Source organism: Salvelinus sp. IW2-2015, linkage group LG4q.1:29 (genome assembly GCF_002910315.2).
Source record: "Salvelinus sp. IW2-2015 linkage group LG4q.1:29, ASM291031v2, whole genome shotgun sequence".
Lineage (NCBI taxonomy): Eukaryota > Metazoa > Chordata > Actinopteri > Salmoniformes > Salmonidae > Salvelinus > Salvelinus sp. IW2-2015.
The window spans coordinates 50485163-50511536 of NC_036842.1; the positions used below are offsets into that span (position 1 = coordinate 50485163).

The 26374-nt window shown below is 41.2% G+C and overlaps 2 protein-coding genes across 2 annotated transcripts; one reads left to right on the forward strand and one right to left on the reverse strand.

Annotated features, from left to right (window-relative positions):
* Positions 1-14475, reverse strand: mpi (mannose phosphate isomerase). Its single transcript, XM_023984910.3, has 9 exons — positions 14401-14475; positions 11987-12223; positions 11370-11497; positions 8208-8408; positions 7837-7978; positions 7068-7247; positions 4174-4347; positions 3107-3315; positions 1-2754 (listed from the first exon to the last, which is right to left on the reverse strand). The coding sequence occupies exons 2-9, from the start codon at positions 12057-12059 to the stop codon at positions 2536-2538; spliced, it is 1326 nt and encodes a 441-aa protein (XP_023840678.1). The 5' UTR covers positions 12060-12223; positions 14401-14475; the 3' UTR covers positions 1-2535.
* Positions 12642-23885, forward strand: scamp2 (secretory carrier membrane protein 2). Its single transcript, XM_023984911.2, has 9 exons — positions 12642-12797; positions 18988-19065; positions 19261-19347; positions 19722-19836; positions 20230-20358; positions 21060-21219; positions 21672-21773; positions 22882-22999; positions 23640-23885. The coding sequence occupies exons 1-9, from the start codon at positions 12741-12743 to the stop codon at positions 23787-23789; spliced, it is 996 nt and encodes a 331-aa protein (XP_023840679.1). The 5' UTR covers positions 12642-12740; the 3' UTR covers positions 23790-23885.
* Positions 23886-26374: the final 2489 nt, after the last annotated feature.

The window sequence follows — 26374 nt, forward strand, 5'->3', positions numbered from 1 at the left end:
CACTAGTGCAGAATGTTTTTTTATTTTGTTTACATACAGACACTCTCTGTAGAGATCCATGCTACTGTAGTATAGTCAAATGCAAAACCATGCTCTCATTCCAGCTTCTATTGAAAAAAACATTCGCATAATGTTCAAGTAAAACCGTTACACTTTTAACCCATAAATCCTAGACTTGTTTGCAATCAACCTACAGTAGTATGTGTGTATATATATATTTTAAACTAATTGTACAAACAGTTCCATGTACAGTGAGGGAAAAAGTATTTGATCCCCTGCTGATTTTGTACGTTTGCCCACTGACAAAGAAATTATCAGTCTATAATTTTAATGGTAGGTTTATTTGAACAGTGAGAGACAGAATAACAACAAAAATATCCAGAAAAATGCATGTCAAAAATGTTATAAATTGATTTGCATTTTAATGAGGGAAATAAGTATTTGACCCCTTCTCAATCAAAAAGATTTCTGGCTCCCAGGTGTCTTTCATACAGGTAAGGAACGGAGTTAGGAGCACACTCTTAAAGGAGTGCTCCTAATCTCAGTTTCTTACCTGTATAAAGATACCTGTCCACAGAAGCAATCAATCAGATTCCAAACTCTCCACCATGGCCAAGACCAAAGAGCTCTCCAAGGATGTCAGGGACAAGATTGTGACCTACACAAGGCTGGAATGGGCTACAAGACCATCGCCAAGCAGCTTGTGAGAAGGTACAACAGTTTCTGGATTATTCACAAATGGAAGAAACACAAAAGAACTGTCAATCTCTCTCAGCCTGGGGCCCATGCAAGATCTCACCTCGTGGAGTTGCATGATCATGAGAACGGTGAGGAATCAGCCCAGAACTACACAGGAGGATCTTGTCAATGATCTCAAGGCAGCTGGGACCATAGTCATCAAGAAAACAATTGGTAACACACTATGCCGTGAAGGACTGAATCCTGCAGCGCCCGCAAGGTCCCCTGCTCAGAAAGCACATGTTCATTGGCAACTTCAGACGGGCATGTATATCTGAATGATTCAGAGGACAACTGGGTGAACGAAAACCTCCATTAAAATTATAGACTGGGATCCTTTCTTTGTCAGTGGGCAAACGTACAAAATCAGCAGGGGATCAAATACTTTTTTCCCTCACTGTAAATGAAAATATCCTGGACAAAACCAGTTGGAATAAAAACAAGTTATCGTTTGCTCTCAATGTTCCTGTCCTTCATTCACAAATATTAAGTGGATCATCGCTGTTCAATTGAAAGCACCAGAGTCGTGTTCATTAAGCACAAAACYGAAGAAAACATTAACGCGGAGGTACAATCAGTACTTCGCCAATAGGAAATCTTGAAACTTTTCGTTTTGCTACAATGTGCTCTAACGAACACCAACCAGCAGACATGCCTGACCCAACAGAGCTTCATTCAAAGTGACTAACAGTCTTGGAACAACAAACTATAGCATACAAAATGTCACTTTTTTTTACCTTTGGGGAAAGCTATTTTGCGTGTTTGAGAGACTACATTGCAGTTTACGACTAGACTGATATACAAATTATAATCAGTAGTCATTTAGGATGCAAGATGATTCGGCAGTCTACAGTCACCAACTGCAATGCAGTCCATCTCAAACACCAACTTTGTATCCTGTAACACTGTGTGAGGTGTTACCATTGACACAGTACAGCTCACAAGCCACCTTCAGTCCAGACTACTACCGGATGCATTTCTTCTGTTGGATGCGTGAGTTGAATTGCATGGTCACATGCTGCTTCAGCCGTACGGCAGACATTTTGGATCACTAAATGCCACGGCCCTAGTGCAAACATTTGTCAACTGAACCAACTTCAATGTTGGCGGTCCAGCTGAAAAAAGGTCTCCCCATACAGTAGCTATGCATTCTTACTATATGCTCTATTTGTATGTACACTATGTATGCAGCAGGCAGCTATGTATGCAGCAGGCAGCTATGTATGCAMGTGTGAATGGCAGGTGCCTTTGTTCCGCAAACATGCACAGGAACCTCAGCATACTGTAAATGCCAAATGTTCCCAATACAGCTGATATATTTTTAAAATACTATGTTTTTGTTATGATGCATCGTCTTAACAGCACTAGTATTGAACAGAAGAATTCCCCCACTGAAAAAAATAKAATAAATGATTGCTTATGAGGTAATTAATTACAACATGCTCAATTAAAATCAGCAGCAATGACAGAGTATGTGACACTTACAGCGAGATGTGAGCTGAGGCATACTGTACCAATGAAAACTCCATAATCACTGCCTCGATACTGTATAAACTGTCACAGAAACATGGGKCGAATAAGAAGGACCACAGCAAGTACACACTAGCTGTGCATGTTCCTGGACCTGTCAGGGCGATTGTCTGAGAAAAATGAATGGAACTGCACATAGACTACGGTTAAAACTGTTAGTAGCCTATCACTACTGGCCTTATGTCAGGGAACATCCTGGCATGACGAATGACACAGAACCACAGGTTGGGTTGACGTTGGTAGAAAACATTATCAGAAGGCCTGGGGCTACAGGAGACTGCAGGCCCGGTACATGGTCATTCCGGAGGGGGAGGTGACGTGAAGGGAGACGCTCTCATTGGCTGAGATGAAGAGGACGGTGCCCCGGCTCAGGGTGATGTCAGAGAGGGCAGCGGCAGAGGTGCCGGTGGCCTCGCCCTCAATCACCAGCAGGATGCCCGCACAGTCCACCGGGGCCACCGTGTACTGTCTGACTGAGGCTGGCACCTGGAGATAGAGAGAGATGGGGGAATGAGGGGGAGCAGAGAGGAAAAAGAAAGGGAGTAGGGGGTTGGAGAGAGAGGAGGCAGACAGAGATGGGGAGAGAAAGGGGGGAGAGGCCAAAGAGAGAAAAGGAAGAAGAAAGGGGGAGAATGACATTACCTATGTTAAGTTTAAAAATGTATGAGCCACACTGGAACAAATATGGCAATGGCTTACTACAAGAGAACCATTCAAACAGAGAATATTGTCAAGGCGGAGTATAATTGTTTGTGTTGTCTGGCGTGACAATGACCATAGGAGTTGGCAAGACAGCACAAACAGATCTGGGACCAGGCTAAATAAGTAAGTCAATTACCTGTATCCTCATGACAGTGAAGTCAGGGACAGGGGGGTCATAGAGGTAGACAAAGGGGTCTGAGGGGTCCTGTATGGAGGGGAAGATCTTGGCGCTGGCTGGAGCGGGGCTGTAGTCCAGCATCTCACACAGGGTGCTGACGTCGATGTACTTGGGCGTCAGGCCGGCGCGCACCGTGTTGTCCGAGCAGGCCATGCACTCGATGCAGTCTGAATAGCATTATGAGAGAGCGAATGGGATATAGGACACTTTCATTCAAGTTCACTTCAAAATAAAAAAACATGTAAAAATTAGAATTCTCACTGCTCTGTATTTGAGATTCATTGTAACTTWACATAATGATATACTTTACATAATAAACCATTGTCATATTTTAAAATGTATTTCAATAGGTAATCTCATTGTATAACAAACAGATCCACATACAGATATAGCTCCCAAAGTGTAGTTTAAAATCAGTCTGAAGCTCTATACTTTGGAAGCTATACAATTGTGCAGAATATTTTTTTTRCCTCACTTCTACATTATTCTCTTACTAATCCAACACCTGGGAAACATGTTTCTATGCCTGTGCGCATACCACCACACTAAACAATAGCTCATCTACTGTATTATTCACCACATGGCCAAAAGTATGTGGACACCCGCTCATCAAACATCTCATTCCAAAATCATGGGAATTAATATGGAGTYWMYKMGAGCCATTGTTGCTCCTAGACGTTTCCACTTCAGAATAACAGCACTAACAGTTGACCGGGGCAGCTCTAGCTGGGCAGAAATTTGACATACTGACTTGTTGGAAAGGTGGCATCCTATGACAGTGCCACGTTGAAAGTCACTGAGCTCTTCAGTAAGGCCATTCTACAGCTAACTTTTGTCTATGGAGATTGCATGGCTGTGTGCTCGATTTTATACACCTGTCAGCAACGGGTCTGGCTGGAATAGCCAAACCACTATATTGAAGGGGTGTCCACATACTTTTCTATATATAGTGCATTTCCACTGTACTCTAACAGCTTATCAATACATCTAGTTAACTCTAAGAAGCTGACTGGTTGACCCCTGACCTCCATTGAGGTACGCGTGTGGTTCATTGGCACCCAGAAACATGGCGTCGCCTGGCTCCAGCACCATGCGGTTTAGGAAGTAGATGGAAAAACAGCCGATGTCACCCGGATACTGGGAGTGGAGCCGGAGCAACAGTTCACTGTTACTGCCCGATGTGTCCTTCCCTGCAGCAGCTGAATGAGGTACAACAAAAGTCTTTAACATAGGGTCGTGTTCATTAGGGCATGCAATGAAAATGTTTTGCTACAGAAAATAAAAATGAGTGTTTCTTACTGGACAAGTCCCTCCCRGTTTCAGTCCGTTTAATGCGTAGTGAACAACCCATCTCTCTTGTGAAAGATATTTGTATCTCAATAAGACTAACCTGGATAAATTAAGGTTTGATATTACATAGAAAGCTGTCTTTGGTGCAAGAGGTCCTTTGGAAACCTTGACTATGCATTATTCAGTAGAAAATATACAATCTCAAGGAGTATATCATTTATGCCCACATTCATGCACTATTGATTACAGGGGTTAAAGAAAAAATATATAGTTTGGGGCCAAGTTAACCTCCCCTTTCATGTAAGAAAGTCATGGCCATCATGCTTTTAGGGAAAGAGGACAATTTTGTACATGTATTAAACTGCGAGTTTGACCAATTCCAGTCCCCMTAGTGGGTCCGGGGTTCTCCCTGGGAGAATTTGTATGTAGCAGGACAGAGAAGCGCAGTTCTAGGAACTTTTTAAAAGAACATTCTACTCCAAAATGATCATTTTTCTAATTATGCTGACACCATATAAAATATACATTTGACTAAATTTGACCTCCAGAAATAAGCCCAATAACATATTGGTAAAAATTATGTTTGAATGACTTTAACATATTGAACCATGCATATAGGAGCCCATGCATGGTCAGATGTGCTATAAGCATGATCACCTGAAGCCTAACTGACGCAGCATAGTATAGTAAAATGTACACACAAAATCCTGATTATTATTATGAATCATTCACTCAAATTCGATTTCTATTACAAAGTACAGTGCCWATAAAAGTATTCATACCCCTTGACCTTTTCCACATTTTGTTATGTTACGGTCCTATTCTAAAATGGATTAAATTAATTGTTTTCCTCAATCTACACACAATAACCCATAATGACAAAGCAACTGTATTACAAATAAAAAACAGAAATACCTTATTTACATACGTATTCAGACCCCCTTACTATGAGAKTCGAAATTGAGTCTGGTGCATCCRGTTTCCATTGATCATCCTTGATGTTTCTACAACTTGATTGGAGTCCACCTGTGGTAAATTCAATTGATTGGACATGATTTGGAAATGCACACACACCCGTCTATATAAGGTCAGACAGTTTACAGTGCATGTCAGATCAAAAACCAAGCCATGAGGTTGAAGGAATTGTCCATAGAGCTCCGAGACAGGATTGTGTCGAGGCACAGATCTGGGGAAGGGTACCAAAACATTTCTGCAGCATTGAAGGTCCCCAAGAACACAGTGACCTCCTTCATTCTTAAATGGAAGAAGGCCAAATTTAGCAATTGGGGGAGAAGGGCCTTGGTCAGGGAGGCGACCAAGAACCCGATGGTCACTCTGACAGAGCTCCAGAGTTCCTCTGTGGAGATGGGAGAACCTTCCAGAAGGACAACCATCTCTGCAGCACTCCATCAATCAGACCTTTGTGGTAGAGTGGCCAGACAGAAGCCAGTCCTCAGTAAAAGGCACATGACAGCCTGCTTGGAGTTTGGGGAAAGATGAACGTAGCAAAGGTGAGAGAGATCCTTGATGAAAACCTGCTCCAGAGCACTCAGGACCTCAGGCTGGGGCGAAGGTTCACCTTCCAACAGAACAACAACCCTAAGCACACAGCCAAGACAACGCAGGAGAGGCTTCAGAACAAGTCTCAATGTCCTTCAGTGGCCCAGCCAGAGCCCAGACTTGAACCCGATCGGACATCTCTGGAGAAACCTGAAAATAGCTGTGCAGCGACGCTCTCCATCCACGCTCTCCATCCAACCTGACAGAGCTTGAGAGGATCTGCAGAGACGAATGGGAGAAACTCCCCAAATACAGGTGTGCCAAGCTTGTAGCATCATACCCAAAAAGATTTGAGGCTGTAATCACTGCGGAAGGTGCTTCAACAAAGTACTGAGTAAAGGGTCTGAATACTTATGTAAAATGTGATATGTTTGCTAATATTTCTAAAAACCAGTTTTTGCCTTGTCATTATTGGGGTATTGTGTGTAGATTTGAGGGGCAAAACAAAACCATTTAATCCATTTTCGAAAATAAGCCTGTAACGTAACAAATGCGTAAAAAGTCAAGGGGTCTGAATATTTTCCCAATGCACTGTATATCATTACACCTTTAAGAAGTAAGTTGTGCAGCGGCGCCTCCCTAAACCATGCTTGAAGCTCCAGTAGTAAAACAGCATTTGTAAAACGATACCACGCACGCAATTGAAGAGAAATAAACGTAGTCATGTAAAACTGGGATCCAKCTCTAACAAAAACCAAAACTGCTTTCAAAATACATTTGACAAAACTTCTTTCAAAAGATTTACACTGATCTCAAAAACAACCTCTCCAAAATCCATATGATGGAACTCCGTCGCAGTGACTTAGAACTTTAACCCCTGTTATTATAAAAAGATAACCTCTTTTTGAAACTTACGCAAGAAAGTTGAGGCCTGGTCCCAGATCTGTTTGTGCTTTCTTGGCAACTTTTATGGCTGTTGCCAAATAGGTCATGTTTGGATTGACATGTCAACGACCATAGGAGTTGGCATTACAGAACAAACAGATCTGGGACCAAGATAGTTGGTGTCTACCTACATGAGGAAGTATAAGGTGTCACAAAAACAAAATACTTATTGTTTGATGCTCACCTTCCTCAGTGACTCTTTTCACCAGCATGTTGAGCTGGTCCACAAACACTTTCTTCTCACAGTTCATCATGCGGGTGAAGCACTTCTTCAGGGCCAGCGAGGTGCGGCCCGCCTCCCCTATACTGCTCACCAGCTCCTCTGCCGCCTCGTTCCCTACAAGAGCGTGGAATTCTGGCACGGCTGGGGGACACACATTTTACACTCTTAGCAAACTTGAATACAATCCTCGGATGGATTGTAACAGTCAAGGCCGGCTCTAGCCTTTTGGGGGCCCTAAGCACGATTTGGCGGCGGAGAGAAAAATGTGCAGTTTTAAAGTACATTTCCTACAATTTGAACAGTAACAGTTAGCTGTACATAAAAAAAAGCGTGGGGAAAGGGCTTTGCCTCCCACAGAGAGTGGTGCCATTTTTGGTCCACTCCCCCACATTCCCCATACTTTTGAATGCACTGCTAAGTGATACAATCCGTTTCCACTAGCATTGCTATATTCTCAAAAGATGCTAGCCAGAATATTCTGGATGTCGCTAAATAACCAGGTAACAAACTTAAAAATAGTTGGGAGGAAAGACCCTAGGTAAGTCGAAAATGAGCCAACACTTCAAATGAACTATCGCTTTAAAGGGATTACTGAGCATCATTGATCTCTACTTAATTTATCTTAAAGTGAAGGAAATCCCTCAACTGAGCTGCTGTGCTGTTGAATGCATTTTAAAAACATGGACTTTAAAACACTGATAATGGACAGTCTGCAAGATATGGGACTCACATTTGAGAAAGCCAATGATCTCTTCCACGGGCCTGAAGCCACAGAGGCCTTCAAAATGGGTGAGTGCGACAGCCATCTCAGGCTTGTGGTTGTTGTCAGGATAATGCTCTGGAAACTGAGCATGGAGCCGTCCAGCCAACTCCTGGTGTGAGAGCCAATGGGAAAAGAGCAATTTGATTAGCAAAATGAAACAAATTTAGAATAGAAACGCAACAAAATACACCATATCTACTTGAGATAAATACATGTAACCCCATCCTCCCCTTACTTTTGTTTTTGGGTTGGTCAGCAGACATGAAACCTTTGTTTTAATTTGCCACTGCAAAATGCTGTGTTACAGTGTGCCCTAATGAACACGACCCAGGACTTACCCTGTTCGGATGGGCCTGTATGGACAGAGCGGTGTTGACCGACAGGACCTTGAAGAGGAAGGGAAGCTGGCCATGGAAGGTGTCTTTGACCTTTGACCCCAAGCATGCTGGGTAGTCTGCAATCCACTGACCGAGCGTCCTCTGGGCTATCCGGTTATCCTTGATGAGGGCGTCTCCTTTGGGGTGAGCGCCCATCCAAAGCTGCAAGACACACAGGGAGGGGCCTCATCATTGACCATACAAGAGTATTTCTCTTTTAAAACGGTTTAATAAAAAGCATGAGCTGGCACACACCCAGAGAATATTATTTAGTGTAGAGGTGCTGACTAACTGAGAATAAACTGTAAGCTGTAAAAACTAAGAGAGACGCACACTCCATATGTATAACCTCCTAGTAATATATTGGGTAAAACAACGTTTCAGCATCACTGTGCCTTCTTCAGGGTCTTTTTTACCCAATAAATTACTGGGAGGTTATACATATGGAGTGTGCGACTCTTTAAATATATATAAAAACAGAGTTAACATCACTTTGTGATTTAGCTTCGTCATCCATTGTGATCAAGTTTTTCAAAGATAAAACAAACTAAATTAATTAAAGGTATTTTATGTATGAAAATGTCAATAACATGCAAAGAATGACAAACAGGATATGAACAGTTCAATAGAATGATCTTCAATGCATATACGATAGCCTAGGTGCCATCCTAGGAAGCTATTGTTTAGCACCAYAGGATTGTCTCAAACAGGAGAAGGCACCCAGGCTATTGACTATGGATGCTGATTGCAGAGTATGAAAATACATCTGCCCATTCACCATAGCATGTGACTATGCGTTTCACTTGGACAAAATGTCCCCACTCCCATACTCAGATCTATTAACCTTTATGATAAACACTCCCTGTGAAGCTGAAGCTAAATAAAGAATGACTTTTGACAGGGCAGGCATTGAGGGAGCTTGAAGGGTAAGAGACTCTCAGCCAAAGTCCTGAAGGGCTTTGTAATTTATTTTTATTTTTATATTTTTTAAATATCTGCAGGACAGGAATAATACATTGGAAGGGGGAAAAACGCCATAGGCTACACCTTCAGAGAGAGCATAAGGATTTATAAAATTATTGATTCTTTATTAAAATGTCATTTAAATATTTTCTATAATTTAAAATGTTATTCTGATTTCTATTCAGTTTGTATTGAAAAGGGAAAGGTTAACACTGAAGAGAAAAAAATATCCAATCAGGATTTTTTGGGGGGTGGACATCTGCCATTTACAGGGGAGAACGACTGCCTCCTCTCATTGAAGCCARGGTACTGCAGGCATTGTTAGCGGAAAACAGGATCCCCCATTATATTGAATGGGAAAAGGCAGATATTCGTTGTCAATCTTTGTGTAAAAAAAATTAATGTTTTGAAGACAATCATGGTAATAATAATAATAGCTTTTAATAGACCAGATGCATGTCCTTGAACCAATTATTTTAAAATCAGACACAGAAGAGTATAATTTACTTGCTAATGCACCTCTCTGATTCAGAGGGGTTGGGTTAAATGCAAAAGACACATTTCAGGTGAACAACTGACTAGGTACCCCACTATGGCAACCTATACAGGAACGGTGGGTCCCCCGCGGGACGGTTGAGCTAACATAGGCTAATSWSATTAGCKTGAGGTTGTAAGTAACAAGAACATTTCCCAGGACATAGACATATCTGATACTGGCAGAAAGCTTAAAATCTTGTTAATCTAACTGCACTCTCCAATTTACAGTAGCTATTACAGTGAAAAAATAACATGCTATRGTTTGAGGAGAGTGCACAGTTATGAACTTGAAAATGGATTAATAAACCAATTAGGCACATTTGGGCAGTCTTGATACAACATTTTGAACAGAAATACAGTGGTTCATTGGATCAGTCTAAAYCMTTGCACATACACTGCTGCCATCTAGCGGCCAAAATMTWAATTGCACCTGGGCTGGAATAATASATTATGGCCTTTCTCTTGCATTTCAAAGATACAAAAAAAAWGCATATTTTACCAGATCTAATGTGTTATATTCTCCTACATTAATTTAACATTTCCACAAACTTCAAAGTGTTTCCTTTCAAAAGGTTTCAAGAATATGCATATCCTTGCTTCAGGTCCTGAGCTACAGGCAGTTAGAGTTGGGTATGTCATTTTAGGCAAAAATTGAAAAAGGGGCSGATCCTGAAGAGGTTTTTAATGGCAGCCTGCAGTACCCCGGTCGGTCTTCATTTAAAGTTACTGAATGAGAGGGGGCAGCAATGTGCTAGCATGCAACATCACTTCTTGGAGTAGCTCAAACTGTACATGTTATTTTCTCCAAGAAACGCCATCTTAAACGACTTAATTTAGCTTAATCTGGCTATTGAGTCTTCACATAGGAATGAACTGTATTAGGGCAGAATTTTGGAGTGACATGGAAATCAACCAATAACATTTTGACTTGCAATGAGTGGGACTATTTTTACTAGCTCTTCTTTWAAAAAATGTTTTACTCCCAACTTCTTGAAGGCCTAGACACGTCATTCCTGAGAGCATGAGCAGTAGCCTAGTTTTCCTTTGGTRTAGCTAGCTTTTGTTGTGTTGTGCAGCGGCTGCAGCCACACGTGTTGTCGGGGAGGATGTTTTTGCTAATTTGTTAACYTCGCCCTTCATGATTAACTTTCAAAAWMAAGTTCTGTTTCAAATMATCATCATTTGGTGAGTGGCACTGTTTTTTTGCAGCTCACTTGCTCTCTCTTTGAAAATAATGCGTGAAAAATTGTTGCATTTATACTTTAGATCACTGGTTACTTTGTGTGCTGAGCGTGATAAAAGACGTGCGCAATGGGAAGTACATTGTAKATTTCAATTTGGAAATGCTTAATGTTTWTGTTATGATTGGGGGCCTACTGGCCTTTAATGAATGGGTCGCTTTTAACAGTATGCTGTGTGTGACTGCTCCCTTGCTTGTGGCCGTGTATATGTGTTTTTATAAAAACTATTCTCTCCTACACGGGGTGCTCAAATTATGGTCACCTTAGATGTGTCACTATTGTAATCGCTAGCCTATTGGTGAAGTTTGACGTTTTGGAATATTTTTTCCCCCGCTAAAGGCCTAGGTCCAATAATCYCGGTTCACCACTGTCTAAATCTTACCTCGGCATAATGTTTGTCAGCTTCAATGACAGCCGAGGTATCRCCACCAACAACCAGTTTGGCCACCTCACTGTCCAGACCGACCTTCCCCCATGCATAGTTCTGCACTGCACAGGATAGCGGGAATACTGTAAAATGAGAAAACAAAMACAGTCAGTAACTTTCAATATGAACAACATGCACACCAATTMTATCACAAGTCTACAATATGACTGAGAATTGCACTTTTGAGTAAGTCCCTCCGCACTGCTGAATCTGCAGCGTTCATTGAAAGCAAAACATCAGCTATTTTATAGGTTATTGAACTCAACCTTTTAATTGGAATATATCTCGTGTAAATCATGTGTTCTCATTTTCAGTATGCTAAACAATACACGATAACTAATGCGTTTGTGTGCTCTATTATGAAGGTGGCTCGCGTGCAGTAAACGTAATCTCTGCTAAAATTTSAATGGATGCTTGCGAACGAAGTTGCTTTACTTTATTCACATTTAAATACGAAAACATGCTCTGCTGTTCGATTGCTGTTATATAGCGACATTGTCGCTACATGTGACAGTGTCATTAAAGGCATTTTACGGATTAAATCAATACAAAAAAGGAGAAATATGTCTCACCTRTTACTTCCTCCATGGCTGCAACGTCGGCTATCACTGTAGTTCTGACGTCTTGATATGGCCATGGGCTCATCCTATGCCGCGTTCAAAACAACTGGGAACTCGGAAATCTCTGACTTCCGACTTCAGTGRGTTCAAGACAAACGGGAACTCGGAGAAACATTTGTTTAATGGTCATCCAACTCGGAATATCAAGACGGATACTCTGTCATCTTTCTGCAGCTCCGACTTCCCGACCTGAAAATCAATTGGAGATTTCCGAGTTCTGAGTTCCCAGTTGTTATGAACGTGGCATGCATATGTTACTTTCAACCCACCTTTATGTATGTATTTCCCTCTGCTACAGTTTACGGATCAAATTAAAATAATAGTTCCTTAAAAAAAAAAGAATCTACCATGACCATGTTAACATTAACCTAAGGGGGGAATTTTCCAAATMATTGTATTTTTAACCATAGGTCTGGCTAGTGCCATTAATACACATCGKATTGTTTCAAAATAGTACTAAAGARATGCACAAATGTTTTGTCTATTTGTTTTGTAAACAAATCGGAGACATGACGTCTCCCAAAACACCTATTTTGATCTAAAGGTGGGGTCTTACTTGACTAGCCAAATGACGTAGATAGACGTCATCTCATACGTAACCAACGTCTGCGTTTCAGGAAGTTACCAGTGCGATAAAAAGGAGCATATCAAACGATAGGACTGTSTATTGTTTATACTTTGAGGAGATCTATAAAACGCCATTAAAATGTCGGGATTTGATGATAACCCATTTGCAGATTCGTCCAATGTCAACCCTTTCCAAGTAAGACCCTTTCATTCCACACTAGAGTTGATACAAAGTTGCTGCTAACTTTTAACCATTATTTGCTKAAAAGTAACACAAAGAAACCTGTTGGGTGTATTCTGGGTTTAATTCGGGCGACGTGGCATGATTGACAAAGCTTCAGCTTCTAATTTGTCATTGTCTGCAAATGAGGGTGGGGTTTCGCCGTTCTCTCAGAWACAGGAAGTTGCAAATGTGGATAAATGCAAATTTGATCAAGGAAATAGTTTACAAGCTGATAGACTMGTCTACTACTTCTTTTCAAAATAATATGGAATTCCACAAGTTAGCTAGCACGCCATGGCATAGGCTATACGTTCTTAGGGTAGGCTACTGTTAGTGAGCACATTGTCTGCATCATCTGTTTTTCATAAACCGAAACCTACAGAATTCAGTTTACCTTTAGGTGGGGACCAACCTGGACTCGGGGGTAGACATATAGTAAATGTAAATCCGATACACTCCAATTGGGCTGATTATGTTCCGTTTCATATGCTATGCATTAATTTGTGGATGTCAATAATCKATTTTGTATGATATGTTATGCATTTGCAAAGCGTATGATATGTTACAAATTCATATTTGTTGGGGCAACATTAGTTAGGTTGCTAACACCAGAGATATTAGAGAAAGGAGATCGGAACCCCATTGTGCAATCAATGGAGGATTGTATAAATATATAATACCCCAAGCAGCAGACTATCGACCAATTGCGTTCACGTTGTCATACCGCATCACGCGGTTGCTAAGATAATTGTCATGCAATCCCTTCTCAGAGTCAGGTTATGAGTTGAGAAACGTGCCTATTTTCCCTGACAGAACGTAATGTCACGATACCAAAGCTATACAYTAATACAGATAGCAAGTTAATTATCTCACATCTCGGAAAATATTTGTGATGTTGATGAAATTCATGCTAATGTTGGGTTGTTGAGCTAGTGRTCAATTGACTCCCATTCACTCCTTGAAGGACAATTCTCTTTGTCCCAAAATAGCCCAGAATGCACCGCACGGCCTATTGAAGTAGCATGGGCAATATACAAAATAKGATGGAGTTTCCGATCTCTTCTGAAGCATCCTTGCTAACACTAACGTTAACTAGGTGGCTAATGTTAGCGGGGTTAAGGGTTAGCTAACATGCCTAGTAGCTAAAAGGTAGTAAGAAGTTGCTAAAGTTGACCGTGATGAGATTCATGATGACATAAAATATAATTCTACACGAAACAAAAATATAAATGCAACATGCTACAATTTCAAAGATTTTACAGACTTACAGTTCACAGGTAGACAGACAGATATACATAGTCTTACACTCACTATCAAGTAAATACACAGGGCATCAGAATACTGTTGCTTTCCTAATTAAAATGGTACACAAAAACACTACACACAGACATGCACGCGCACACACACAGAAGTGTACACATATACTGAACAGAAATATAAATGCAACATGCAACAATTTCAAAGATTTGACTGAGTTACAGTTCATATAAGGAAATCAGTCAATTTAAATAAATTCATTAGAKCCTAATCTATGGATTTATGTTAATACAGATATGCATCTGTTGGTCACAGTTACCTTAAGAAAAAGGTAGGGGCGTAGATCAGCAAACTAGTCAGTATCTGGTGTGACCACCATTTTCCTCATGCAGCACGACTCATCTCCTTCACATAGAGTTGATCAGGCTGTTGACTGTGGCCTTTGGAATGTTGTCCCACRCCTCTTCAATGGCTGTGCGACGTTTCTGGATATTGGTGGGAACTGGAACATGCTATTGTACACATCGATCCAGAGCATCCCAAACYCGCTCAATGGGTGACATTTCTGGTGACTTCACTTTACATGTTGTGTTTTATATTTTTGTTCCGTGTAATTTGAGTGTCCTGGATGTACGTTTACTGTACTGTGTTACGTCTAGTTTGACACCAGGCTGTGTGGACTGACTTCATAGCTTCCATGATGTCTAGGTTGTAGGTCTACAGTTCAGCTGCACCTTTTACAAAGGGCCTATCTCTCTATYGACTTTAACAAAATGAATTGAACAAGCTTATGGCCACACTGGCCATCAAGGAAGTGTGAGAGAGATAAGCTGAACAAACTCAATTGCACAGCAGCGAGATAGCATATAGGCTGGGCATGAATATCAATTATTTTTGATCAAGAGCAGTAGGCTGAACTTGTCAGAATGAATGCTACAGATCTTGCAATGCTGCAAAACTCTGTAATGTTTCCTGTGACTACTATGTAGAGTAGCGCAAACTTCTTCTAACAATACCTCTGCATATAGAATGCTGCATACTTTAGTGTACAATACCAATTTTCAGTACGTTTMCCATCAGTTAAAGGACTGGCCTAGTGTGTAATGTTGACAGAAGGCAAAATCTAGGCTTAACGAATCATATCCACTGTTTCAATCAGAACTTACAGAAACCAAATACCAAGTAGGCTATATAGCACGCTCTGTYTTTGCTACTCGTAGAGTGAAAAACAGTATTACTGTAACCACGTCACATTTTGATTCAGACCTACAATTACTTCAATGGTAGCTAATAGTTGCAAAGCAATCGCTCTTCCTGTATTTTCACTGTCTCTAGTTCGCAATGGTACTGACTGTTTGCTTGCAGGGTGTGTATGCGCCTGAACAAATAGCTCAGCCTACAGTTCACAGCTGCTGTTCACATGTCTGATATTGCAATTCTGGGCGTTATTACTCAATTATGAATTTGGATATGAAGTCTGGATTAGATATGAGTTTGCCTTAGCTGTGGGTTTGTGAAACTGGAAAACCTTGGTAATCATTGGTGACCACACACACACTGCCAGGGTAGCCTATATAGGAATGTCTGGTGTGACGTTGTCAAAGTCTACTTTCTAGTAGGCTGCTAGGCTAGTTCACTGGTTTCTATATAGACAACACCACTCCCTAGTTGTTATTACTGTATTGTTGAGAGAGCGTCCCGTCTTGTATTTCTTGTTGGTTAGGCCTACACCTTATTATCATTATTCCGCTTATGTATGTTTCTGCCGTCATCATTTGTTTCCCAAACTACCTCAAACATACAGTGTATTCTGAAAGAATTCAGACCCCTTGGCTTTTACCACATTTTGTTACGTTACAGCCTTATTCTAAAATTGATACATTTTCTCATCAATATACACACAATACCCCATAATGACAAAGCAAAAACAGGTTTTTAGAAATTGTTAAAAAAAAATATATATATATATATATATATACCCGCTTCACTGTAGGCATGGTGCCAGGTTTCCTCCAGACGTGACACTTGGCATTCAGGCCAATGAGTTCAATCTTGGTTTCATCAGAACAGAGAATCCAAGCGGGCTGTCATGTGCCTTTTACTGAAGAGTGGCTTCTGTCTGACCACTCTACCATAAAGGTCTGATTGGTGGAGTGCTGCATAGATGGTTGTCCCATCTCCACAGAAGAACTCCGGAGCTCTGTCAGAGTGATCTTCTGGTTCTTGGCCACCTCCTTGACCAAGGCCCTTCTCCATGATTGCTCAGTTTGGCCGAGCGGCCAGCTCTATTAAGAGTCTTGGTGATTCCAGACTTCTTCCATTTAAGAATAGTGGAGGCCACTGTTCTTGGGGACCTTCAATGCTACAGAGATGTTTTGGTACCCTTCCCCAGATCTGTGCCTCGGCACAATCCTGTCTCGGAGCTCTACGGACAATTCCTTCAACCTCATGGCTTGGTTTTTGCTCTGACATGCACTGTCAACTGTGGGACCTTATATAGACGGGTGTGTGCCTTTCCAAATCATGTCCAATCAATGGAATTTACCACAGGTGGACTCCAATCAAGTTGTATAAACATCTTAAGGATGATTAATGGAAACGGGATGCACCTGAGCTCAATCTTGAGTCTCGTAGCAAAGGGTCTGAATAGTTAAGGTCTTTCTGTTTTTTTTATTTTTAACACATTTCTAAAAACCTGTTTTCGGTTTGTCATTATGGGATATTGTGTGTAGATTGAGGGATAAAAAAATAATAAAAAATATCCAGTTTAGAATAAGGCTGTAACGTAACAAAATGTGGAAAAATGGAAGGGGTCTGCATACTCTCCGAATGCACTGTATCCATATTTTTGTGGTCGCCAATGATTACCAAGGTTTGCCATCTATTTAACTGATTGAATTGTTAAATGGCAGGGATGTCTCTTCCTCCTGCTTGGGAAAGCTGCCAGGTGTGTCAGAGTGGCGGATGGCTACTACGCAAGTCAGAGTATAAGGCCTATGTCACATGACTTCATGTGTGACACATTATCATGTGCTGAGAGCAGACCGACTCCCACCTGMTCATATCAACCCCCATGTCTCTTCTGGATTTTGTTTGTTTGTATTGCTCTGCTCTCGGGCCAGGGGTCATTCAGCCTTTACTTGAAGTTTACTAAACGGTCCTGTAAAGAATTAGCCTTGCTTAGGCTAACATCAATCCTTTTTCTGATGCCCACTGAAATATCAGGTCAAACTGGACTCCGGGATGAATGTGGTTGCCCCTGATTTACATTTTTGATATACTGTTTTTTGACTTCAGGAAATGAAACTTCTTGAGCTATTTGACCTCTGGAAATATCACAAGAATTCATAAGCAATCTCTTTTATGTGAGCTCTGAAATGAAATGCTATTTGCGTCACGTGAACATTGCCAATGTTGCGTCACATTCTTTCCTGTGATGGATCAATAGGCCTATTAGATGAGACAATTTATGTGGTAATAATAAGAATGAGTGTTGCATATTGGCATTTCCATCTAAAAMGACCCATGGGCAACAACATGTGAAGTCAAATAGGAGCATGTCAAATAAAAGCTAGTAGTCTTTCTTTTTGAGAAATGAAGGCATATATAAATGTTTTAACCATTTGCTTATTCCTAATTTTCAGGATTGAAAAAGGCTTTGATTTCTGGTCAAACAGATGGATAAAGGGTCATCTACCAGAAAAAGTCTTAACATTTATTAGAAARGGATCAAAACAGAATAATGTTGAAGTAAAGACCCATGCCAATTAATATCAACACCTATATTTGGTTTTGGAGAAATGATTTGCCTTCTGTAAGTTCAAGAAACATTGCTTTGTGCCTTGTAACTCTGTTACCAAAAACCCCACATATCTTTAAGATATTTACTAATTTCTCTCCCTCATGAGTAGGGAGGATAACAGAAGTAACAGATAAAGGTAGACCTACCAATTAGTTTGTGTTTTTACTGATTATCAAGTTTGTTTAATTATTAAGTGATTTAAAATCGGTAACTGAATTATCGAAAAATCWGTATTGGAATTACTGCAACTGAGTTGGCTACAATGGGAAATCATAGTAGTCACGAACCACAGTTGGGTAACTTGCTACTGTCCTCCCTTCCACTGGCATATTGTTATGTTCAGCTCATAACTGTTTTTTCTTTCTTGAACAAAGGAGAGACCAAATTGGACCAATCATAGATGTCTAMGTTTCTCAAATTTGCACAGTAAAGAAAAGTAGAGTGCAGTACTGTACTTAAAATATCTACTGTACTATAGTGTGCTGTAATGTCCAAACTTGTGAAACAGACGTCTGTGATTGGTTCAGATTTGGTCTGGTCCAGACCAACCAAATGTGGTCTTGTTTGGGGGCGGAGCTCATTACAATAATAGCCAGCGTGTAGAATATTACCAAAATATGCAAAATAAGGATATTGCATATTTCTATCTTTGTGTACCTATTCAGGATACATCACCATGAAGAGAATGATATTAATATCCAGAATCATGCATTTCTATATAGTACAGATCAGGGACCCATGATGTAAATCTGATTCACCTACTGTAGTTCAATAAAKAAAACATTTTTTTTTCATGTCATAGCTGACATCCCATTCTTTCTGCAGAATTCTTTGAATCTTAATTCAGAGTAGATATTTAACAGAATTCTTTGGAAAACGTGYTCGCATTAAATATGCATCTGTGCAATTCTTACAATAAATGTGTTTTTGTGAAATTCTGTGTAAATTGTTCAAAGTAGTCCTTGTGCATAGAGTTGTATCATTTGTTAAACTTTGAAATCAATAGTTTTTGTTTGGCATACATTTTAACGTGTAAAATCGGAGTCAAAGCATAATTGTGGAATTGCCCATAATATTGAAGAGCAATTTGTTGTTTTGTTTCAGGATCCCTCAGTTACACAAGTGACCAACTCTGGTGTAGACCACATTGAGCAATTTAACCCTTTCCCAGACCATCAGACGGTAAGATTACCTGCTTTTTACCCTAGCATGAACACACACATACACTCTGTAATATAACAAACCAAACCACTCACTGATCAAAACTACAGTAACTGATGTGGACTAGATTGATGCCCATTGATCACAGATTGCTGTATTGTGTGTTGGTGTTTGTCCCACTTTTTTTCAGTCTGCCGTGTGTCTTTCCTGTTTCAGGCTGGCCTATCAGGGCCCACCATTCCGGCTTCCACGACCCTTTCCCAGCCTGCCGTGCTCCAGCCGTCCACAGAGCCCGGCCCAAAGGTCAGTGATGGCGCTTGACACTAGTTCACTATGAGACCAAAAGCCATCGATGTCTTCGCATGAGACTGAAAATATAGACTTTTTCACATTTAACTGTCTCACCTGTCCATACTGATTTAAGCTATATGGATTTTTTTTTGCTTCTGGGGGTGCCAAAAGGGGTCCCTTAAATGGACAGATTTATAGTCCAGAAATTACATCAGTGGACAGAAAGGGGACACATCTACCATGAGCAAAAGCATATATTGTTTGCCTAAAACTGTTTGTGTGATTTCATGAGATAAGTCATTGATTACGTTACAATTATATCATACATGTATGTGAACCATACAGCCAAAATGTGACCTGTCCTCTCTCCCCTCCTGTCTCTGCAGGCCACGGCGGCTGCAGCCCAGGCCAGCCTGCTGAGGCAGCAGGAGGAGCTGGAGAGGAAGGCTGCAGAGCTGGATCGCAGAGAGCAGGCACTTCAGAGCAGAGGAGCCTCCACAGGTCACTCCCCTTCACTCTATTCTCTCCCTAAACATGCCACGCCATGTACACACCGCTCACGCTCTGAAGATATCCTACCTTCTCAACAAGTTTTGGGTCAATTTCAATTCAAACAATTCCTGGAATTTCAGTTTGAATTTCAATGTACTTCCTGAATAAATGGAATTGACCCCAACCCTGCCTCTGACATTCCTTACCTCTACAGCAGGGACGGGGTCAATGCCCACTTCATTTCAGGCAAGCCAGGAAGTGAATTCAAAATTCAAATTCATTAATGGAAAAATCTTCTTGGGAAAGATGAGGATCAATCAGGGTACATTTAAAACATTTGCAATGGAGCTGTTGGAAAAAGTGATTGATTGAATGTTAATCAATGAATTTCTATTGTAATAGGCAAAGAAAACAACTGGCCACCTCTGCCCAAGATCTTTCCCATCAAGCCTTGCTTCTACCAGGACTTCTCAGAGGAGATTCCCGTGGAGTACCAGAGAGTCTGCAAGATGATTTACTATCTGTGGATGTGTAAGTACACTGTCTGTGTGTGTGTGTGTGTGTGCGCGCATGCATGCAGTACTACCGCAGAGACTGGTTTGTTACTTTGTTAAATACTGCAAAGATGCTGACTCATGGAATATTGTAATGTGATGCACTGCCCACCCTTCTTTAATACCCCATGGAGTTTATGTCCGCACGGAAGTCTATTGAGCAGAATAACAAAATCCCCATTAAAAAGCTGTCAGTTTAAGCTAGAGATATACCCTTTATTGCATGGGCTGCGTCTCAATCCACCACATCCTCCCATGTRGGCCTTCATGCATCTTCGGTGGAAGGTGGCAGAGCCACAGCGGTGTTTGTCAGACCAGGATACGTTTTCACGGGTCTCGTCTGAAGTCGGTACCGCCGATTTGCCAACTTCTGTCTGTAGCGTCCGAACGGTTTGGGCTACAAACTAATATGACTCCGCCATCAAAAGCTGAGACTGTCACAAACACGTAGATGTTGTACATGTTTTGCTCTACAACGCCCACAAGACTCYTCTGAAGGTAACCCGGTACCGGGCCATAAAATTCAAAATCAGATAGCTAAATGATCCATGGTATGACCCTCTTAAAACAATTCCATAAGTTTTGCAACGGAATACAAAAATGAGACCAGGTTGCCTCACCATGTTTCAGTCAGTTTTCTTCCATTTGGTGCCTAATGAACACAACCTCTCCCTCCAGTCCACTGTGTGACTCTGTTCCTCAACCTGCTGGCATGTTTGGCCTACTTCACCGCGGATTCCGCGTACGGCGTGGACTTTGGCCTGTCCATCCTCTGGTTCATCCTGTTCGCCCCCTGCTCCTTCCTCTGCTGGTACAGACCCGTCTACAAGGCCTTCAAGTGAGTACCAGGATTGACTGACCTACTGTTGAGTTGCAATTATGTAATAGCTTAAAGGGACAGTTTTCCTGTTTTGATCTCAATTAATTTATTACCATATTTGCGTAAAGCACATTTTGGCATCCAATTTATTTGCATTGCACTGGTGGACAACATTTTAACATTGCACAGTGTTGAACYAAGGTTAAAATACTTGCAATAGAAATGGTTTCCTGTTTTCTTTTCCAGTAGTACAATGATCATGACATTTTTGATGTTGATGGCATCCTGTCCATTAGCCAAATACCTGTAAGGGACGGACCAGACACGGAGGCACAGAGTAGTGTGTAAAATGAAGGGTTTTACTTCCCAAAGAACTGCCTGATTCTGTTATTGAATTGACATCCAATGTGAGTTCGCTCAACCCTGTGTGTTCGCTCAACCCTGTGTGCTCGCTCTCACTTCTTTTGCAGGACGGACAGCTCCTTCAGTTTCTTCTTGTTCTTCTTTGTGTTCTTCTGCCAAGTGGTGTTGTTCGTCATCCAGTCTGTCGGCATCCCCAAGTGGGGAAACAGGTAGGTCTGAGGGACAGGTCTGAATGGGACGCTATAGATGTATATATATTTTTTTGCATGTCTTCAATCTGTATATGTGGGGGTGGAGGGGGATTGCAGGGCACGTGTTTTTATGCGTGTGTGTGTGTGTGTGTACGAAGGTGTACATGCCGGACTTTGAGATTTCTCTCCATCTCTCTTTTTCTCGCCCATCTCCTCTCTCACTCTTCTTGTCATGTCTTTGACAGATTCCCTCCTACTAGCGTCTCTCGTTCCTCCTAAAGACTCCTCTGTAAGTGAGAGGCGTTGGCTCCTTCTGCTCTTCCTGCAGTAACTCTCCTCTCCTGGGCCCCCCCCCCCCCCCCTAAATCGTCAGTGTTGGCAGATCTGAGCGAATTAGATACAGTAGGTGTAAGCGAGTAATATGGTGAACGGTCCCCTATGTCCTGTGGTGAGGCTAGGTGGAAACATCACCATTTTGCTTACACCTATCCATCCTATTTGTTTAGGTTAGCCAAGTGGATGTTTCTGAAAAAATGCAATTCGAAAAGGGGGGAGAATGRAAATTGCATTTGCTTGATTCCTAGTGTCCTCTTTCCTCACCTCCTTCTCYGAACCCGTTGTATGAGAAGGTTGGGAATCAAGGAAATGCAATTGAGATTCTCTCAAGGCCTCGGGTCTTTTTTACTTCCCATCCATCTGTTTAGTTGTGCTTTCCTTTGTCTGATTTAAACATGAAGCTTCTTACTTTGTTTACAATTAGGCTCTTAGTCAGAATGGTGTATGTCGCTGAGGATGACCTCCAGGTGGTTCACTGTCAAAAGTGAATAGCTTAGTACAATCTGGCGGAACTCAACAGATGCATTGCTTTGAATAGTTGATAAGTTAATATKATTTATCTGAAAATATTTTTCATAAAATACACTCCAACCTTTTTAGACCCCCCCCCATGTTTCGGCAATGAAATGGAGTATTTTGGGAAATTCTATAAATAGTGTGAATATAAACCACAGAATAGTTCAATGGTGAATAACATACATTTTATAACATAATTTCATWGGCCAATACATTCACATATTAGACTAAATGAAACGAATTACCCTATGTTGATCCCTCTCTTTGATTCCAGTGGTTGGATCGCCTCGTTCACCATCATCAGCACCAACAAGGCAGTGGGAGCCATCATGATCGTGGTGGCTTGCTTCTTCACCGTCTGCGCTGTGCTGTCAATCATCCTACTGAAGATGGTATGTGGCGTTACAGTACCTACCTGTATGTTATAACTGTACATATCCAGACTTGGGGACAAAACAGTTTTTTTTTTTTTTTTTACTTGTGACTGAGCACCATTTTTTTCAGTATGACCACATGACTGTGGTGCTTTACTATAAACTTGTATAGACATGATGACTACAAATCCCATTGTTCACTTCTGTTCAAGCTACGGTATTCAGTTTTTACTAGAACACATGACTGGTACTCTACATGACTACAATTAACTACCGTACTCGCTCAGTTTGTGTTCAACATTCGACAATAAAGACTGACTGCTACATCCCACTACAAATTAAGGCTGGGATATTTTGGCAAAAATGATGAAAAAAAACCTGCTGTATGTAAAACAATTGTGTGCTACAGCTTGGAAAATAAATACATGTGACTCTGGYTGACAACATAATGACGTTTGTTTCCAACATTWGGGCTGTTTTCCTGAAGAAGTTAAATCTTCTTTGTATTTTGTTCCCTTGCCCACGATACTAACGAGTATRGCGATACTGGTATCATCCCAGCCCTACTACAAATACCATAGTTCATTGCACTTCCACCTCTACACCTATCAGTATAGAATCTATAAACCCTAATGCCTGGGGTCTCCTCCTTTCCCAGGTGCACAGCCAGTACCGGCGTACCGGGGCCAGCTTCCAGAAGGCCCAGCAGGAGTTCTCCCAGGGTGTGCTCACCAACAAGTCCTTCCAGACGGCCGCCACCTCCGCAGCCGCCACTGCTGCCTCCGGAGCCTTCCAGGGGAACAACTAGACCCAGGCCGGGCTAACTTAACCCCCAGATACGCCCTTCCCCTCTTCCATCCATCCAACGCCCACCACCACACCACCTTTCTGGGATGTGGATGGATCCCCCACACCCTGCTGTCATCAATCCCTTATAGGTCACACCATGGAGCCTCAGTTGAAGAAACCACCATTGACCAGCAGTCTGTCTGCTGGGGCTTCCGTAAGGCCTGATCTGGGATCTGTTTATTTTAATTTTATATATGAGCTGTGGTCACCTGACAGCAAAAAAAAAAAGGGGCACTTGAGTAGGAACTTGTCCCCGCTGTGCTTTTTCAGAATGGAAAGTCGAATGATTGCGAATCTTGCGATGTTTTTCAGTATGTGTGTCCCCTTTTTTTTTTTTTTTTTTTGCAATGCCCTTTGTTCGTGTATGTGTCAATGTTCTCTTTTAGCTATGCTCTCCAGCGTGTGTGTGTAAAGTGTCCCCTGGTCGTGTCATAAAGAAGATGACATGTTTTGTTTGCTTCATGCTTGTTGTCAATTCAGTCTTTGTATATTCCTCTCGCATGTCTGACTGTTGTAAAGTAACCACATGTTGGGACTCCAACGAGGGTGGCTTTTCAGCATCCTTCGATTTCAATGTGCTAATGAAGAGAATGAGTGTTTGCTTCCAGTAGGGTGATACCTGAATGAAAAGCATCATGTATGAAGTTTAGTTTAGCGGGCACTCAGTCTAGAAGAACTATGATAATCATAATCAAAAAGGTATCAGTTAGGTTATTAGTTACCAGGGCTACTGTAATTATTAAATGCACATTTGCCATTATACTTGCGCATCACAATCTAATGTCCTTTTCAGATTTACAACATTTCGTTAGCCTTTTCAGACAGTTCTCGTTAAAACGAGGTACTTTGGTTTTCAATCTTTTCACGTGGTAGAAAGTGCCTTCTGTATTTGTTGTCTGCGTATTGGCTTTGGCAATGAGAGACTGGTGTTGTGTAAGAATGGGTTGACTATAGGTTGGTTTGTCAGTATAGACTGTCCCATACAACTTAAAGGGACAGTTCACCCCGAAACCAAAGTTTGTCGTTTTCATACCCTCAAAGTGGTCTATTTCACAATGTATGTGATCCCACTACACATGCATTCAAAGAAATGTGTCGGCCTRAATCTCAAACCAATGGGGATCTTAGTGCAGATAGCACGGAATAGACTCTGTTTACAATTTAAAGGCCCACTCTGTGATAGTCACATCTTTTACGGTATGGTGGCATCTGGCAAATTTGGATTTTGGCGTGGACTCCACCTTTAACCAAAGCCGTGACCTGTGCCTTGACCAAAGCCTGTGTGAGGTGTCACCTATTGCGTTTGCCTCTGTTGCCATTGGTTCCTACGGTAACCAAGCCTTAACCTTTTTTTTTTTATGGGGAAAATGACATGATTGAAGGAAGAATTGAAAGAAAATTGAGACAAATACCTTTTCGTAGTATTGTGTCGACCTGTATCGTATTTTCTTTTCACCTTGTTCTTTCCAGTACYGTTCAGTCAACTATGGAGGATGAGAGACCAGTACAGCTCAGCTTAGCTCAGTAGTGTGAAAAAGGTATCAGTTAGATTGGCATTCCTAATCCTACCTACAAATGATTGCTCTGTTMTATTCTATGGATTTGCCACTAAGACTAAACGTGAACAATGCGAAATAGATTTTTTGCTACACTTTGATACTTTTTTTTATACTTCAGGGGGAAGTGGTTGTCAGTCAAAGCTGGATAAAGTAGTGCTGAGTGGTTAAAAAAAATAAAAGTAAAGTATTTCTTAACCAGGTTTCCATCCAACTTTTTGTATGCGTGTAAAGTAGATGTTTAGATTTTTTTTTAAATATCGACAGAACAAAAAACTCTAGGCAAGGTGGGCTCTTTTTGTGTCAATTAAATGAATTACGCGAGCAATAGAGGTGAATAATAACCATATCGAGAGAAAAAAAACAACTTGGAGTCATGTTGTGAGGTCCTCCCACTACTGCTCGTTGAGAAAACATGCAGTTTATCAGGCTACASATTAAATAAATTATGATGAACTTCCCAGGGTGGTGAAAGTGCAAGGTGATGGGCTTGATGCTCCTTTCCAATAAATATCGAGGGTCTTATTTTGGTGATGCTTGGCTGCCYTTTGACAAATTAACATAATCTTGCTCTTTTTGTCCATTAGTAATCTCATRGTGTAGTAGGCTATACCTGCACTGTACCTGCGAGCTGTTGGCTAGGGCGCACGTGCCAAAACCATAGTGGGCACATTCTCTATGTAACGCAACATTTGTTGTGACAAAAAAATCAGAGTTGAAAATGTGATGGAAACCCATTTTAACTTTTTTTTTTTTTTTTTTAAGGGGGGGGATTTAACCACAAAAGTTATTTTTATGTCCACTATGTCATCACACACAGCATTTTATTCACAAATCAATTTGATGGAAACGTAACTCCTGTGGGGAAAATGTGTGTATTGTTTTTGTGCGGATTTTGGAATATTCGGATAGAAACCTAGCTACTGTAACAGAATTGATTTTTCCCTAAGTTTCCTAGAGGAAGACCAGCACCTAAATTATTTGTGAA

Coding starts and splice junctions, on each gene's coding strand:
- scamp2 (XM_023984911.2), top strand. CDS start 12,741: ATGTCGGGATTTGATGATAACCCATTTGCAGATTCGTCCAATGTCAAC. Junction 19,066..19,260: donor CTTTCCCAGACCATCAGACG/GTAAGATTACCT, acceptor TTCCTGTTTCAG/GCTGGCCTATCAGGGCCCAC. Junction 23,000..23,639: donor CAATCATCCTACTGAAGATG/GTATGTGGCGTT, acceptor CTCCTTTCCCAG/GTGCACAGCCAGTACCGGCG.